At 36.1% G+C, this 16349-nt stretch overlaps 2 protein-coding genes across 4 annotated transcripts; one reads left to right on the plus strand and one right to left on the minus strand.

Annotated features, from left to right (window-relative positions):
- Window positions 1-111: 111 nt before the first annotated feature.
- LOC112563965 (RING finger protein 145-like) lies at window positions 112-6686 on the minus strand. 3 transcript variants are annotated; one of them, XM_025238452.1, is made up of 6 exons: window positions 6637-6678; window positions 5071-5158; window positions 4612-4793; window positions 3291-4399; window positions 2751-3035; window positions 112-2372 (listed from the first exon to the last, which is right to left on the minus strand). In XM_025238452.1, the coding sequence occupies exons 2-6, from the start codon at window positions 5115-5117 to the stop codon at window positions 1947-1949; spliced, it is 2049 nt and encodes a 682-aa protein (XP_025094237.1). In that variant the 5' UTR covers window positions 5118-5158; window positions 6637-6678; the 3' UTR covers window positions 112-1946. The 3 variants fall into 3 exon arrangements, with proteins under 3 accessions (XP_025094237.1, XP_025094238.1, XP_025094236.1); XM_025238453.1 differs by lacking the exon at window positions 5071-5158 and having other exon boundaries at window positions 6637-6686; XM_025238451.1 differs by lacking the exon at window positions 6637-6678 and having other exon boundaries at window positions 5071-6629.
- A 26-nt stretch (window positions 6687-6712) lies between these two features.
- On the plus strand, window positions 6713-14443 carry LOC112563966 (E3 ubiquitin-protein ligase RNF139-like). Its single transcript, XM_025238454.1, has 2 exons — window positions 6713-7021; window positions 7638-14443. The coding sequence occupies exons 1-2, from the start codon at window positions 6862-6864 to the stop codon at window positions 9488-9490; spliced, it is 2013 nt and encodes a 670-aa protein (XP_025094239.1). The 5' UTR covers window positions 6713-6861; the 3' UTR covers window positions 9491-14443.
- Window positions 14444-16349: the final 1906 nt, after the last annotated feature.

Genomic DNA, 16349 nt, shown 5'->3' on the forward strand with positions numbered 1-16349 from the left:
TTTAGTGTAGATGCACAAAAGATCTCCATTCAGTCATGAAATCTTTTTTCAGTCCAATGGTTTAGTGCACCAAAAAGTCAGATGTACATCAAATCAGGTACAAATCCCTTGAATGCTTTAATGTTGTTTTAATGAATTCACTTTAACATTCAATCTCTTCTCTGGTGATCAGCCACAAAATCTCACCTTCATTGAAGTGCTTTGAATGTCTTGGCTTCATCCAAATTCAGATGCAAAATATGAAGATATTTCAGAAAAGTGAAAATGAATATCCATGACAAGTTACTTAACACTAATATAAATATCTGCCACCAAGAAACATTCTCCAATCAGCCAATGAGCAGTCAGGGCTGAATTATCAGCTAGAAAACATAAAGAAAACAACAGTGAAACACTCAGCACAAATATGACAGTGTTCACAGTTTTCCCCAGCTTTGGTAATCCATTATGATAAAATTGATATAAACTGAAAAAAGGAGAAAACCTCAAATACTTAAGAAAAACAATGACCAACATACTCTTCATCATGAATATGCTTACAATCCTGGTATCTATTTCTGTTCATCATAAATAATCTACCACAGCAATAAATAGAAATAAAATAGCACATTTTTCATGAATCTTAACTGTAAATAACTAACAATGATTACTGTGCAGAAATTTATCGTAAGCTTTACTACTACCAAGCAAGTTTACTACAATGCAGATACTGAATAAAACTGTGCCTTCCTATTAAGTATTCATCATCCACTTCACCTTGACTAAAGCAATGACACACCCACAGAAAAGTACTTTAAAAATCAATCTTAATTAAATTGTATTTTACTTAAAAGGCAGATCATGAGAATGTTTACTGCATTTTATATAACAATCATCTATATTAAATTAATGCACAAGTAATAATGATCATTTAAAAATAATGCTTTATAGGAAAAACATAATAATAGTTATGGCACCAAAACACAATAGCAATAACTGCATAATGCTTTTTCTACATGACTAGGAAAATCTGACAAAGACTAGCAAAACAGCATTCTTCTAACTTCCTCAACCCAGTTACCTCTTTTGAAAGAAATGCTGTCATGAGAAAAAATGTGACTATGTTGCAAACAAGTAAGTGTATCATATATTAAATATAGAATAGTTGCTCGAAATATCACTTTCCAACATTAGAAATATAATGTTATATATCCTAAAGAATAATTTACTTTATATTTAGGCACTTTAAAAAAGTGACAGATTTTATGTCATCAAAGCTTGTTACAATGTTACTTGGCAGATAGCCATAATTCCAGCATTTGCTTGAGAACTAACATCTTATACAATCTTTCTCAATATTTTTACAGTTAGAGAAAGCGTTTTTGAATCATTTAAGAACAGGTAAAGTACAAAAATGCAAGACAACTTGTCAAGTAAAATGCACTTAGGCAACATATATGGTGAGAGAGAGACACAAACACACACACCTGGGATTCCCATCGCATAGGAACATGTAAGTCACATATGAGAATTCCTAATCACATAAAGAAAATTTGCACTGAGGTTCTGAAATGAAAACACATTGGCAATAGGGGTCAACATAAGAGTTTAGGTCAGAACTATTATTCTGTCAGATTTTGTAATAAACCAGACATAAAGAGTGATATTTTGTCAGTGATCAAATATCAGCAACATAATTTTATATGCATGGAAATCATATCCAGGATAAAGGTGATGACAATATTAACAAATGTACATTGCTCTGGAGGTTATTTATTGCTACAGATTGATAAGAACTCCAATATTTTTATTGGGTGGAGGTGGGGGAAAGAAGGTTAAAAACCCAAACAATTTTAACTGAGAGTATAAAATCCTGCAACAATTTTAACTGGGGCTCCTGGCGGTCTGAAAACTCCCAAAATTTTATGAATCAGAAACTATATATACATATATATTTTAAAAGCTATTCAGCTTAACATGTACAGACGATCAGCTTCAATAGCATCAAGTTCATGTTCTGATGGATCATACTCAGTCTGTGAGGTACTACTTTCTGTACTGCTGGAGCAGCATTCGGAGCCATCCCCCTTATCTTCATTACAAATTTCTTGGTCTGAATCTCCACTACCATCTGCAAATGTAGATGCTGCCAACACTTCATCGACACCACCTGCTGCTTGGTTTTCTGTGTTAGGAATGGAGTCCCGCTGAGCAATGCTCTGATGGCACATAGGGCATGACTCTTTCACATAAAGCCACTTACGCAGGCATACACCATGAAAGATGTGTCCACAAGGAGTAATGTAAGCATTACGCATCTCGTTGTAACAGATAGCACAAACATCATCATGCCGTGCTAATTCTTCAGGTGAAGCAAGTGGCATGCTCTCTACCTGCAACAACAATTACACATTAATCTTCAACAGTTATAATAAATTTATTATCATGTAATATTCAAAACATTTGGATTTATTTATACAATTTAACAATCAACTTCTAACACAATGGGAAAACTTGAATTTTTACAGTAACCTGACAGTTCAGGTAAAATGTCATCCATGCCTTTTACTGCACTGCTTTATTATTGAGTTTTATTTGTTGTTACTTTCTGAATCTGTCACAGGCCTATGTTAAGTTTAAAAAGACTAAGTCTATATTTAAATTCAAACAGTGTTTTGGAACTGCTAAAAAGTTTTCATAGTCCTCCCTGTTATTTTCATGAGAAATTTCTGTCAGAATTAAACAGCCTGTATGAGATGATCTTGCCTCACCTTTTTAACAGCTTCCCAACGCAGAAGAAAGCTTTTCCAGCCACTCTGTAGGCGTTGCCATACATTAAAATAACAGTGGACAATGAGGATCGCTGAGTTGATCCAACTCCACTCTCCGAAGAGTGATTCCATAAGCCCAAACAGTACAACAAACACTGCCACAATGAACTCTAGTACTCGAGTTACTGCTCTTGCCAGGTAAATGATGTCATCTAAATTTTCCCATGGCTCAGACCGGATAGAATCATACATAAAGAGTGTGTAGACCACTAATGATCCAACAACCTGGAAGAAATTTTTTACAAATTGATTTACATCAATGAAACTGATTTTGATTTGCTTCGCTTTTTTAATTAAATTTTTCTGTCTTTTTCCTTTTTTGAGTTGCTTGATTTGAGATGCTTCAGTATGACAAAGAATAAAAGAAACAAAATAAATATAAAATAGAAATATAAAATTATACTGACAAGAAATGTGCTTAATAAAAGTTTTAAATCTGGCTTACAAAAACAACACTTTTTTTTTAATTAGAAAACTTACCTGAACTGAAGTGAGCAAACAACTGGATACAATCACCATAAGCCAAAAGTCCAAGTCAAAATACTGGCAAATTGAGTAGGTCATGTACAGTGGAAACATCCAAAGGAAAGTACACAGTGCCACAGCCCGTGCATGCTTAAACACACTCTTATTGTGAGAGGCACTCAGACCAAGCAGGATTGGGTCTGCAATTTCATACATTGACTGGATGAGGGATGACACCACAATAAAAAGCAAGATGGACATGAGGAAAGCACGCTGTAGGGGTTTCAAGTCAAGGAGATCTGTCTGTACGGCAATGAGGAGCATGGTGAAACCCTCAGTCCACCCTCTCATGGTATCATTGTCATTGTTGAAAGCCCCGAAGCCCTGCAGGTACAGTTTTGTAAGTGACAGAATGGCATAAGATGAGTATGTTATAGTAACACACAGCGCAAAGAGGCTCACAGGTGTAGCGCAGCACTCTCCAATACTTGCAAGCAGAATAACTATCCACCCTTCCTGCCAGATTGTGTGATTTTCTGAGTTAATAAAAAAATAAAGTTGAGATAAGAAAAGCACCAGCCAGAAAAGAAGCAGCTGCAATGGCAACAGAACAACATGCCAAAAGTTGATGAGTACTGGCAGTATTCCCAACAGGCGAATGGATGCTGCAGCATAGCTGACACCTTCTTTGCACAGATCAATCATGTTTCCCAGGTTGTTGAAGAGGTAGAAGAGCCCCATCATTAGTGTAAAGATGGTTGCAAAATTGTGAAGGATATGCATCACCACGACAGGGAGTCCTATGATGCAAGAAAACACAGGCAGAGCAAACACCAGCAGCAGGAATCTGGTCCAGTTTGTGAAGTCAATAAGGTAAGCAACCAATGCTGAAACAACGGCCTGGGCAAGCAGATGCAGAAGTAATCTCTGACAATGCTGTCGATCTTCCAGTAATGTTGTCCAAGCAATGCTTCCATCTGCTTCCTCTCGTGCTCTCTCACTTTCCACCAGTTCCCGCGAAAGAAGAAAAGACCCCAGCAGCAGTCCTCCACTCACCACATACATGTACAGCCACACCAGCTGCCGTAAAGGCAGTGTTGCCAGCACCAGAGACAGAACCAGAGCTGCAACGGATATAAAATAAACAATGTCTATTATGGGTATGATAGCTAAGTTTTAAGGCAATTAACCAAGTACGAAATATTTTTCTTCAGCAATTTAACAAAACTATAACTTATTAATCACTCTGAGGATAGAGAAGCAACTGAATACATGCTAACATTTACTTTTATTCTGCCAATACAGTTACATCCAAGAAATGTAAATAAAAACTAACCCATATAATAGACAACTTTCACTATGATTTCCACATCAAAGGTGTTGACTTGAATAGCTTTCATAGGGTTGGTACGGAACCAAACCTCCAGCAAAAAGAGAGCAGGCACTCGAAGAATCACCCCAACACCTGCCTCTACCCATTCTCGTGAGATGCGCCAGGGTGGCATTACCATCCTCCAGCTGTTGAAAATTGAAATAAAAGTTAACATTTGAAAAAAAAAACCAAACCCATTTTTAAACAGCAAGTATTAAACAACTAAACCCAGGAATGTAAATTCAAATTTGTGACTGTGTATAATTATTTATATATATTTCGATAAGGTACTCTTTTCATTGTCCCTCTCCCACTTCTCATTTGCTTTACTATTACCTCCCTTGTCTAACAGTGTTTCTGCATATGGTTATAGTTTTGTTTATTCTTTGTTACTCCTCAAGGAGTATTATGCCACAATACTACCTCGCCAGTGGACGCAGTTTTGGACAGCCCTCCTCAGTTGGGCCCATGTGGTTCCGATATCCTTTGCCTCACTCTCTACTCTCTACCACTATATGGTATATAATAATAAAAGGTCACTGGTACAGAGCAATATCCCAACAAACAGGTCAGCTTATTGAGCTGTACACATCATGGTATTTCATAATAACCATAGTCAATGATGTAAAACAAAGAACAAGAAGATTTTAAGAGCGATCACCATAGCGGTGGAGATGTTTTGGAAAATCTGCAGAAACCAATAGCACGGTGAGAAAAATATTGACCCGTGACATTTTAGTCAATAGCAGTATTCCTTAATGGAAGATCTTGAAATATCAAGCTGTACAGGTCTGTGGATGCTCTCCAGCTTTGTCTTGAAAGCTGGCCTTCAAATGTAATCCAGGCAAATGATAACAACTAATGCCTTCAAATTCTTCTTGAAACTTCAGCTTTTAGTCATTTAGATCTCAAGCTAGCTGAAGCCAATACGACAAATAGTACCATATATTTCAATATCCATAATTCTCTCTCTCTCTGACAAATATGGACATATAGTAGCTTATTTAACTTCTCCATTACTATAGAAATAAGATACCAACTTGCCTCTCTGTTAGTATTATCTAATTTTTCTTAATGTTTTTTTTTTAAATTGCCTTTGTTTTGTAGTAGTGTAGTGCATTATTTTATCATAGTGAGATTTTCCATCTTTTAATAATTGAATCATAAAATTTTACAATTTATAACCAATAGTTTAGGTTCTTCAAGAAAATAAACACATGAAAGCATGCTGACTTTAATGTTTTCTGTTTGATTACCACCTAAATTATTATGAATGTCAAGTTTAACTTTACCACAAAAATTACAAGGAAGTTTCATTTATTTATAGATATATGCTGTTCCCCTTTTCTGCCCATTCCAATGTAAAATATTGCTTTATTAAAACGTTTTATATTTCTTCCTTCCCGCACTGTAAATTTTCATTCACACCAATACCTGGGCAAGATGATATGGGCAACATGTTCAGCAGAAAACGTACAACTTTGACTAAGCACTATACCTCTATATTACTCATAATCTAATTTGCGTGCTATTACCTAACCAAAACTGAAAATTAAATTCGAGTTACTACTCAGATTTACGATTCATCCCCCACCCACCCCAGACTATAATGCAATCTTGCTTTCTGTGGTGAAATCATGGAACAGTCTAGAATGTGTGGAGCAGCACTAAAGCTTTTGCCGCACGAATTAGGCTATCTTAAGTATTCATGATCACGAAAAATTGGATGATGTTTAATATTTGAATACAATATATTGATCTATCTTATTACCTATCAGTTTTGATGGTAGCTCGAGTTTGAACTCAAGACTAACAGCGCAATCTTACTTCTTGCTTTATTATTTACTTATATCAAGTCCTAAGCTTTCAATCTTTCCGTACAAATTTCTGCACGATTTCCAGCTTGGGAAAAAAGTGAGGAAAAAAAAAAAAGCCTCCAGCATCATTATAACTAGGAAGAACCATCTCGAGTGGCGTACTAATCCGTACCTGCGATTCCGCCTGGGAACCCCTCCTGCTGCGCTATTAATAACTTTGAATACACACAGAAAAGCGGAAATACGTCATATCTTTCGTTGATGCAAACTTCTGGACGAGGTATTGGAACATCCAAGAAGGTTTTACAGCCCTTTTGGCTCCAAGTACCTCACCAAAAGCCTTCAAAAATGTCATTGTGATTTAAATTTGCAGTTTCAAAAGTACTTGTCTGTAAAAATGTCATGGAAAAGCGGAACAGAAGCAGTCGTTGACATACTTTGCCGGGTCCCCCCTCTGTTGGTTCTCGATAGAATATTCAGTTTTCGATTCGAAGAGGATGTGTGGCAACAAGCATGTTTCCAGGAACAGGCACTATGGATGCTTCTGTTGTTTGTTTGTAAGTTCTCGTGCTTTTTATGTTAGATTTTTGTTCGTATCACCTGCTATTACAAATCAAAGAAAAGCTAAAACTTAAGGCCATAATCATTTAATGAAGACTAAACAACACATTATAAAGGTGGTAAATAAATAGGCTTTATATCACCTTTGGAAATACAACGAGCAAACGTTGTTATTCAAGATGCCTTAACGTGACTTGTACATTCGTTATGAACTTCTACACTGCAGTAATTTCGTTCTTTTTCTGAGTTTCTGTTATTTACACCTTCAGCTTTGAACCTTCTCTTTCAAAACAAATCAAAACAACTTTTATTTGCATCAGGGAAAAGTATTTTATTTTGTTGAGTAGTTAAGTGTAAAAAATTTAACTGTAAAAAGCAATAAAACAATGTGTCCATTTCACAAATATTTATTAGAAGCAAACGACATATGCTAATATAGCTCAGTAAAAACATAATTAGGAGAAAGGATTTGTAACAACTTACCAATATGGAATGAAGCTTTAGTTATTTTCTTGAAGAGAGTTTCAGTGTTGCATAATTTTTTATTTTATTGCTCAGAATTTCAAGAGTATTTCCTGTTATAACTATATACCAACATGAATACTTTTGCAGTGGGAGTTGGAATGATGGTCCTGTTTTGCTTGCCGCTGCAACAGCTCCAAGAGGCATACAGCTATGTGATGTCATTTGGCCTTCTAGTTTTGTCTCACTGGTGGAGTACTCGCATCATAGCACCTGGCAGTACAGCTTTCTCTCTCAACCTTAACTACAACTCCAGCGGCAGTCCACATCCTCTTGCAGATGACCCAAGCACGTTGATGGCTAGTGCTGTGGTTCAGATTTCACTAGCACAGCTATTCATCGCTCTTCGCACTAGCCGTCCATCCTATCAGCAAGTACAAAACAACAACAGCATGGCCATGCTAGTGCAACTTCTCCTGTATTTGTCATTCACTCTTCCCCTTACCCATGCAGTTCTTCATCGCTTCCTACCAGACTCCATTCCACTCACACTTCTTCTTTCCAGTCTTCTCCCTTTTCTGCTCCTAGTAGCTGATCTAATAAAGGCATTTGCTGTGTGGCTGTTGGAGCTTCCTTGTGTTTACTATACTGAGCTAACAACACTGCAAGCCATTGGCTTCACCGAGTACCTCAGCAATCACTGGATTCGTCTGCAAGTGCCAAATGTGCTCAGGATGTTGTTTGTAGTAAGGCTGGCAGGTTTGACTGTGGGCTACGTGCAGGAATCAGTGTACATGCACTTTATGAAGACAGCCTCCATAGATCTGACCCAGTGGGAAGTGAATTGGGAACTAGTTGCACACTTAATGGCTAGGAGCTGTGAGACTTGCATTTCCTTGCTGGGATTTTCTGCTATGCTGTCTTTGGCCACATCATACTTAGGAATGGTTGTGGCATGGCTTTTGGGTTCCGATACTGATGAAGATCGTAACATAGGCACAATCTCAGCAGTCCTGTTTTTCATCTTAGCACTACAGACAGGTCTTACTGGCATGGATGAAGGCAAGCGACTTGTTCGACTGTACCGAAACTTTTGCCTTCTGTCCACTGCCATTCTTCATTTTATGCATGGGATGGTAAATCCATTGCTTATGTCTGCATGTGCCTCGCATTCAACTGTGTTGTCAAACCATGTTCGGCCTTTGGTCATGTGTTTACTGCTGGTGGTTTGCCCAACTTGGCTGCTGGTGTACCTTTGGCAGCATCATCATCTCAGCACCTGGCTTCTTGCTGTGTCTGCTTTCTGTGTGGAAATTGTCATCAAGGTAATTGTAAGTGTAACAGTGTATACTCTGTTTATGATTGATGCCTACAAAGAGACCTTCTGGGGTAAGCTGGATGAGTATGTGTACATTGTACAATCCACTGGCAGCACCATAGAGTTTCTTTTTGGCATCTTCCTTTTCTGCAATGGAGCATGGATCATGCTGTTTGAACAAGGAGGAACAATCAGAGCAGTGATGATGTGCATTCATGCTTATTTTAACATCTGGCTTCAAGCCAAAGAAGGCTGGAAAATCTTTGTCAATAGACGAAAAGCAGTAGCACGCATTGCTGCACTAGAAATAGCTACTCAAGAACAGCTAGATGCCCATGGAGATGTATGTGCCATCTGTTACCAAGAACTGACATCTGCTCGAATCACACGCTGTAAGCATTTCTTCCATGCTGTCTGCTTGAGAAAGTGGCTGTACTTACAAGATCATTGTCCTCTTTGCCATACACTAATAAATGTAAACCCAGAAGAAAGTTCTAGTGATGACAGTGAAGTGTTTGAGGTAGAGAATGTTCATGAGGATGATGATGAAATACATGCAAATGGTGTTCAAAATCATGTGCTTTTGCCACAACACCATGTGCATCATTTATATTTGGAGCATAATGGTGTGCATCAGAATCATATGGATGGCATTCCACACCAGCGGTTGCATCAGACTTTATAAAAATCCTGGAGTCATAAAATAACAAAGATGTGGAATTTGACAGTGATATGAGCATAAACATACCTATACTTTTGTGCGATGTTTTTGTTATAATTTTTATTTCAAATTATGTTCATGTGTTGTATGATTCAGGAGAGATTAAATTGCTGAAATGTTTGTGTGGATACACATGCGATAAGCTCAAGTCCTTACATCGGATATAATAATGAGTTATTACTGCTTGTGTGGCACTAGTATCCTGAAGTAAGTTTCTTTCTTGTTTTAAACCAAAGTATAAAATTAAAATAGCAGCTGCTAAAATTTAAAACCATAATCAATCACATGAACACAGTAGAGTCTTAATAGATTGTTAATAATATATCATTATCATTCTCAAACACCTCCTTTGCCATCTGCATAATTTGTAAGGTATAGACTGTTTGTGATTAGGTTCTCTGCAAAAAATTTCTTTTTGAGAAACATTTATAAATTTATTGGATTTTGAGACATGTTTTTTTAAGTTATCAGTTATATGACTTGGTAACAAAAGATATTGAAAATAGTGATTAACACTTGATGTTCAGTCATTTAACCCTTAGATTCAAGCTTTCTCCTTTCCAAAAATGTATAGGTTTCGTGGTCTGATGTTTACCTGAGAGCAGCAATAATGAAAAACAAACTTAACCCACTGTTGTCTTCACAGGCTTTAGTTGTTAGCCAGTCTTTGTAATACTTATACTTTTATGCAGTGCTAAGAGGGTTAAAAGTACATCATTTAAACGTCAAATAAGACAAGAGAAAATAAATTGGTTTTTGTTTTGTCACGATAGAAGATTTTTCTTCTTTTATCTCCTCATAAGATTCAGTACACACAGTGGTTGCGAAAATGCAATCTGAAGAGTTGAAATCTGTAAGCTGCATGCAGATAACAAGAAAGCCATATAAAGATGAAGCCTTCATGCAGCAAAAGGCCATCATCATTGATGTACTGACATTAAGCATTGATCTTTTGTTGAAAAATACTGTCCATAACATTAATCGCTGCTCCAGCATCCACCGCCTATTTGGTTGAAAATTGTACAATGATTGGTGAAAAGTTTATGAACAAGTTTTATGTCAGACACCATCAGAATTACATTTGGTTCTAGGTTAGGGAGTTCTATTTTGTTTTGAAGGGGGTATTTTTGACAAAGGGGCATGGGCAGGATGATCAAAAATCTTCTATGATGTGTCTGCTGACCAGAGCTATGCTTTAAAGAGTAGTAGTAATAATAGTAATTTTTTTAACCCTATGTGCAAGTCTTTTTATAAAGGCATCACTTCACTAAGAATGTTAGATAACATTTTGTATAGATAAGTACTTTGCAGTGGAAAGAATTACTCATTTTTTACATATGTAAAAAGAAATACTATTTCATTTAATTTCTCTGAAATATTCAGAATGTGTTATATAGTTTATTATAATGACTTCATCTTTTTCAACTTGAATCAGCTTGAACAGATTTATTCACATCTGAAGGGAAAAGGTTTTGGCAGGACATTCACTAAAAATACACAAGTTTGACTTTATTCAATAGTTGAGAGTAAACCATGATCAAAATTTAAATTGGTTTGTGTAATATATATAGTTGTTAATATGTGAACTTCGTTTTCTTGGATGAAAGTGAAATCCCTAAACAATAGACTGTCCTACCAAATAATGCTTTTTTTATTAACAAATAAATGATTGATTTTATTTTGTTATCAACAGAGATGATAATTGTTCATGCTTAAATTTTAAGGAAATCTCACACAAAGTTGACTGCTGTTTTTTACAATTAGAAGTTTAATTTATTGCTTGTATCCTTATTAATTCTTCTTAACATGATTGTTCCTTTGTAGACTGTGTGGAAAGACTTCATTCATGAAAATGTCTTACATATTTTTGTAATGTACTGTAACAAAAATAAAAACCTGTGATATGTGTAAGTACATAGTATTTTGTTAGATGTACATCTTGAATTTGTGCTTAGTCTTAAAATTACAGTTATTCCTGAATAAATATTTTTGACTTGTCTCATTTTTGTCAGCAACCAAAAAATAGGGCCAGTTTAGTCTGTATAAACCATTGGTGCCCAACCTGCACTGGACATGGTCTAAAATCTCGCAGGCCAGAACATGGTGGTGTTGCCAGAATCATGACGTTAAAAATGAAATGATGTTGTGTCTCGTTTAAGCAAGAGGGCAGAATAAAGCACCTTTGCGGACCGCATGTGGCCTACATCCGTAGGTTGGGCACCCGTGATATAAACCAAAGCAATAGCCCTTAAACTACGTGAGTGTCAATGAAGGTTCAGAATTATGAATGTTTTTTTCAAAAACAAAAGCAGATTAAATGAGATACCCAGTATATAAAGCAGCTTAGTAAAAAAAAATCACGTGAGCTTTATGCTTCAATAATGGTACCTATTGGAGTAGACAGCCAACTGGAAATAATCATTTTCAAAAGGTTTGAGAATTGGATATAATTCCTTTTTTGTGTGTGTGTGTTCATGTTTTTAGTGTTGTCAGACTTTTGCCCTGAAATATCAGAAGTACTTCACATCTCTTCCATATGTTAAAACTCTTGAGAATTGTTACTGAATTTTCTCCACAGAATATTCTGAATTTTATTAAATTTAATGTAAACTGTTTTTAAAAGTCTGTAGCATAAAACATGCTCGTCTTTTGTCAGTTTTGTTAACTAACCCAGGCTGTGTTAAATTACAATTTAACTGTTTTGATTCACTCACAAGAGTTAATTAAATTTAAAAGGATGATGATAACGATGCTAGTGAGCTATGTATGCAAACCATGGTAACTCATGCATACTTGCAGCATCAGGGAGAAACAGAGTTAGGTCATCATCATGTGTAGTCATGCTGTTGCATAATTGCCATGAGTTCGCACAACTGGCTTGTGCATGTGGTCTGTGTGATTATATATATATCTGTGCATGGTCTTCAGATATTAGCACTGGGCAAAGACATTACCTCAAACCCCATCCCCTTCTACACCCACATGCATCCTTATTGGATATGGACTATTCTTTATCTAGAGTTTCATCATTTGCTTCCATTTGATTATTTTCCCCTTACCATTTTTTTTTTCTTTGTGGGTGGTTATTGACTTTCAAAATTCTTACATAGCAGTTGATAGTCACTTTAATGATTCGTAGTGTAACAGTAAATGTCAGATGAATGCAAAAACTATTGTCAGTGGGTTTAGTTCATTAAAAGTTACTAGTTCCCAGGTGTGAGCAAAATATTTTATTCTATTCATGGCTCATAAATTACAAGCCTTTAAACATTGCAATTCTCATCTGGGTTTTGCGGATTGGGATAAAGCCTCATTAGTATATGCTTGAAGTTCTTGCATTGGCTACAGCCTTCAGTGAAATTTGAAGTACAAATTTAGATGATTTCACATGCTTTTTTTTTTATTAAAAAAACCCATTAGTAATACATTTTTGTTACAAATAACACCTGTATATTCTCTTAACTTGCTTGTAATGTTGAGCATAATTTCATGTCTCGTGTTTGTCTTCAACTTCTGTTTAAACTTGTAACAGTTTATTTGCCCAGACTTTTTAAAATTATATTTGCATTTCAGGTGTATCAACCAATCTGCCAGTCCTGTTGTGTTATACTTTCAAAGGTTTGGTTACCAGTGTTTTCTGGCTCCTAAAACAAGAATAATGAGGCTAAAATAAAATTAAATAACTCCTTCCCCCCAAAGACTAGCAAGAACAAACAATAAAGTGTGTTATGAGTGTATGCATGCACATTTTCATAGAAGAAACTATAGCTATTCTTAAGGAGAATTAGCTGTAAAGTCAGTGATTTTTCATTACAGCAGCAATTGTTTGATCAGTCTTTTGAAATAAATCCTATTGAGTGAAATTCTGACCCCATCATGTTTAAATGTATTTTAAATATAAAGCATGTTGAGATGAATTTATTTAAAGCAGTGCTTACTTTCATTTTCATTTGAGTCCTTTTCCTTGAATTCGTTTTTGAGTGACAACCTGTGTGTGGGTTGAGTTTTTAAACATCTGGTGAAAGTGACGGTCTAGTTGCTGTAGGAGCAGGGAAGTGGTTTACTTTTTCTGATGCCTTTTCCCTTATAAATCAATTTTCCATTTTCTGAGTGAATAGTAAGACTTTCCCAGTCACAAACCCTCAAAAGATCTCACATAGAAAGGTGGAGCCAAATCCTGTCCATCCAGGTCATTTCTCTGAAGTTAGACCCAATCCTTTATGCTCATTCCAGTAAAACTTCCATATAAATCTCCACTTAGTCTTTCTCTTAGATGTTTAATTTTATAATTCATAGTAAAACATACAATTTTTCTCATGTAAAACGTCAAAATCTTCTAATAGGCACTGGCAGCTGAGGTTATGGAATTGGTTTTTTCTAGTTAATATTAAATAGTCATTTGTACTAAATGACAGAAAAATTAGTGTGCAACATATAAAATATTGGAAAATGTTTTTATAGCAAGCCATTTGTTTCTCATTTCTGCTGCTACAACTATTTCTTTTCTAGTTAAATGACTACGAACAAAATTCTGGTCAAAATATAACAAAAGGATTCCTCTGAATGGGAATCATTATTCTTTAATAGCATTATGCTGTTCATAAACTTGTGGTGTTTGAATATTGATGCTTAGTTAAATGAACTTTTTTTTTTTTGATCTCTGATCATCTGTAACTATAATTTATCACTTTTCAGAGGTAATGCAAATATTTGAATTGTTATTGTACATTGCTACTTTTTTCATTTGCCTTATTTTGATCATCTTTCACTTAAGTTTCAAAGCTTAGTAAGATATATGCTTATATTTAGGAGAAAAATCTACTTTATGACATAAATTACAAATGTATTCAAAAACTGGTTCTGTTGCAGTAACCATAAAGAGTGGAGTTTCTTCAGACTATAAACATTTCCATTTTATGTACTTTTATGTAAGTTGACATGTGTGAATGCATGTATAGGTGTATATGCAAAATCAGTTTGCCAGCAATTTAGTAGAACCAGACTAATAACCAGCCAAGTTGTATCAAGGAGAAAGAAGTCTTTGTGCTTAAGGCAATCAAACTGGTGTTTTTGGACTAACACTAGGTGTGTAGATGCATGAACCCAACTTTTACCCAATATATTCTTTGATTCGTACCAACTGATGAACAGTCTGATAGTATGGTCATCAGTATAACTGAATATTCACCATGATAGACACCATAGACACGCTCAACCTATAGACTTGTTTGGAGTTGATCTGATTGACCGGTCCAGTCCTTCATATTTGCCAGTTTATGCTTTCTTCTTCCACCTTGGCACTGACTCCCTCCAAGGCACCACGAAAAAAGAGAAGTGTTGTGCCAGATCACATGGCCAAACCAGACAAGCATGTGTCACTTCATAAGTTGCTAGAAGGGAGTTTCTGGTGTGCTATAAGGGTTGTAAACATCCTCTGTATGGTCACTGGTTTTGCATTCCCTATACAAGATAGGGAGCAGCCTCATCAGGCGCTTGGTCTGGAATGCTTGTATTCTCCTCTCCATATCAACAGAGCCCATGCCTTGCATCCATAAAGCAAGATAAAAACTAAAAGGGATTTGCAATCTGTACATGGTAGCAAACCTGATGGTGCTACTTTGCCTAATCCTATCCTGCCAGGTCATTTGGAAAGAGTGACTCCCATGAAAAGTGTTCACCTCCTCAGGTTATACTCCAATCTTGTAAATCTGTTTGCTGATGTCTTAACCATGACTTTGCTCAAGTCAGTACTGGTCTCAATTACATATGTATTGGCACAGTCTGTTGGTAGTCTTGCAATTCACTGTTGGTACATGATATCAGATCAATTTCACCTGCAAAGTGCATATGGGCTTCCTTCAAATGGAAATGGAGGTACAATATGATGTTCTCCAAAAAGATGTTAAACAGTGCATTTGATTGCCAGACACCCACTGTTGTGTGAATACTCCCATAGTACTGTGCTCAATGAGCTCTTGTTCAAGGCTTTTTTCAACATTGAATTTTCATATCACGTGCCACAGCCCCTCGTGCCACTGTCAAATGCTTTTTTTTTTTTTTTTGTTTTAAAGTTGAAGTTCTGGGAGAGAGCCTGCTGGTGTCAAAGATATTTTTCTATCAGGACCGAGCAGCTGAAGATCTGTTTGACTGTGTTTCTGCTTAGTCTGAAGCCAGTCTGTTCCTCTGATAAAAGTTTGATTGAATTATATTTTCAACATCACTTTGCTTGAATGGATAATTAGGCTTATGTATGGCTACGTAGTCTTGACTCTGGCAATGCAGCCTGTGGTGGCCAAATACTTGCTTCACCATGATAAAGGTTTCACACTAAACCTCACACAGCAATAAAATATTTTAAAAGTGAACGGATAAGAACTGTTTCTCGTTAGCAGATACATCTAAGTGTTGCAAGTTTGCCTGTGGAATTTACAAGGGAATGAAGAAAACCTCAAGAAAAAAATTGCAAGACTGATTACTCTGCAAATCATATATTACAAATAAAACCATATGGTTTCCGGTTGGTACCTATGCAAATCTACACCATTTGTCTGGATGTAACCACATTTTGAAAGTACTGCTTTTGTAGAAAGGCCAAATAATGTTTAGCTTCTGTCTGTTGTGGCTCATTATTTTAATGTTTATTTTACCAGTTATAAGATGTCCTTGGTTCCAAAAGAATCAAAAGACTACACAGTGCTCATTTGACATCATTCATAGGAAACCCTATGGTATTACTCCCTAACTCTCCCTCTCCCCCCAGCCCCAAACTTGATCTGGTACAAGCATTTTTAGCTTTAGCACTAACATTTGTGTGTTGGGGGGG

Source organism: Pomacea canaliculata, linkage group LG5 (assembly GCF_003073045.1).
Source record: "Pomacea canaliculata isolate SZHN2017 linkage group LG5, ASM307304v1, whole genome shotgun sequence".
Taxonomy (NCBI): domain Eukaryota; kingdom Metazoa; phylum Mollusca; class Gastropoda; order Architaenioglossa; family Ampullariidae; genus Pomacea; species Pomacea canaliculata.

Excerpts from the sequence above, each read along its gene's own strand:
- LOC112563966 (XM_025238454.1), top strand. The coding sequence starts at position 6,862 with ATGTCATGGAAAAGCGGAACAGAAGCAGTCGTTGACATACTTTGCCGG. Across the intron at positions 7,022-7,637 it reads GATGCTTCTGTTGTTTGTTT|TGGGAGTTGGAATGATGGTC; the intron begins GTAAGTTCTCGT and ends ATACTTTTGCAG.
- LOC112563965 (XM_025238452.1), bottom strand. The coding sequence starts at position 5,117 with ATGGGCCCAACTGAGGAGGGCTGTCCAAAACTGCGTCCACTGGCGAG. Across the intron at positions 4,794-5,070 it reads AAACTGCGTCCACTGGCGAG|CTGGAGGATGGTAATGCCAC; the intron begins GTAGTATTGTGG and ends AATTTTCAACAG. Across the intron at positions 4,400-4,611 it reads GAAAGTTGTCTATTATATGG|CTCTGGTTCTGTCTCTGGTG; the intron begins GTTAGTTTTTAT and ends TATCCGTTGCAG.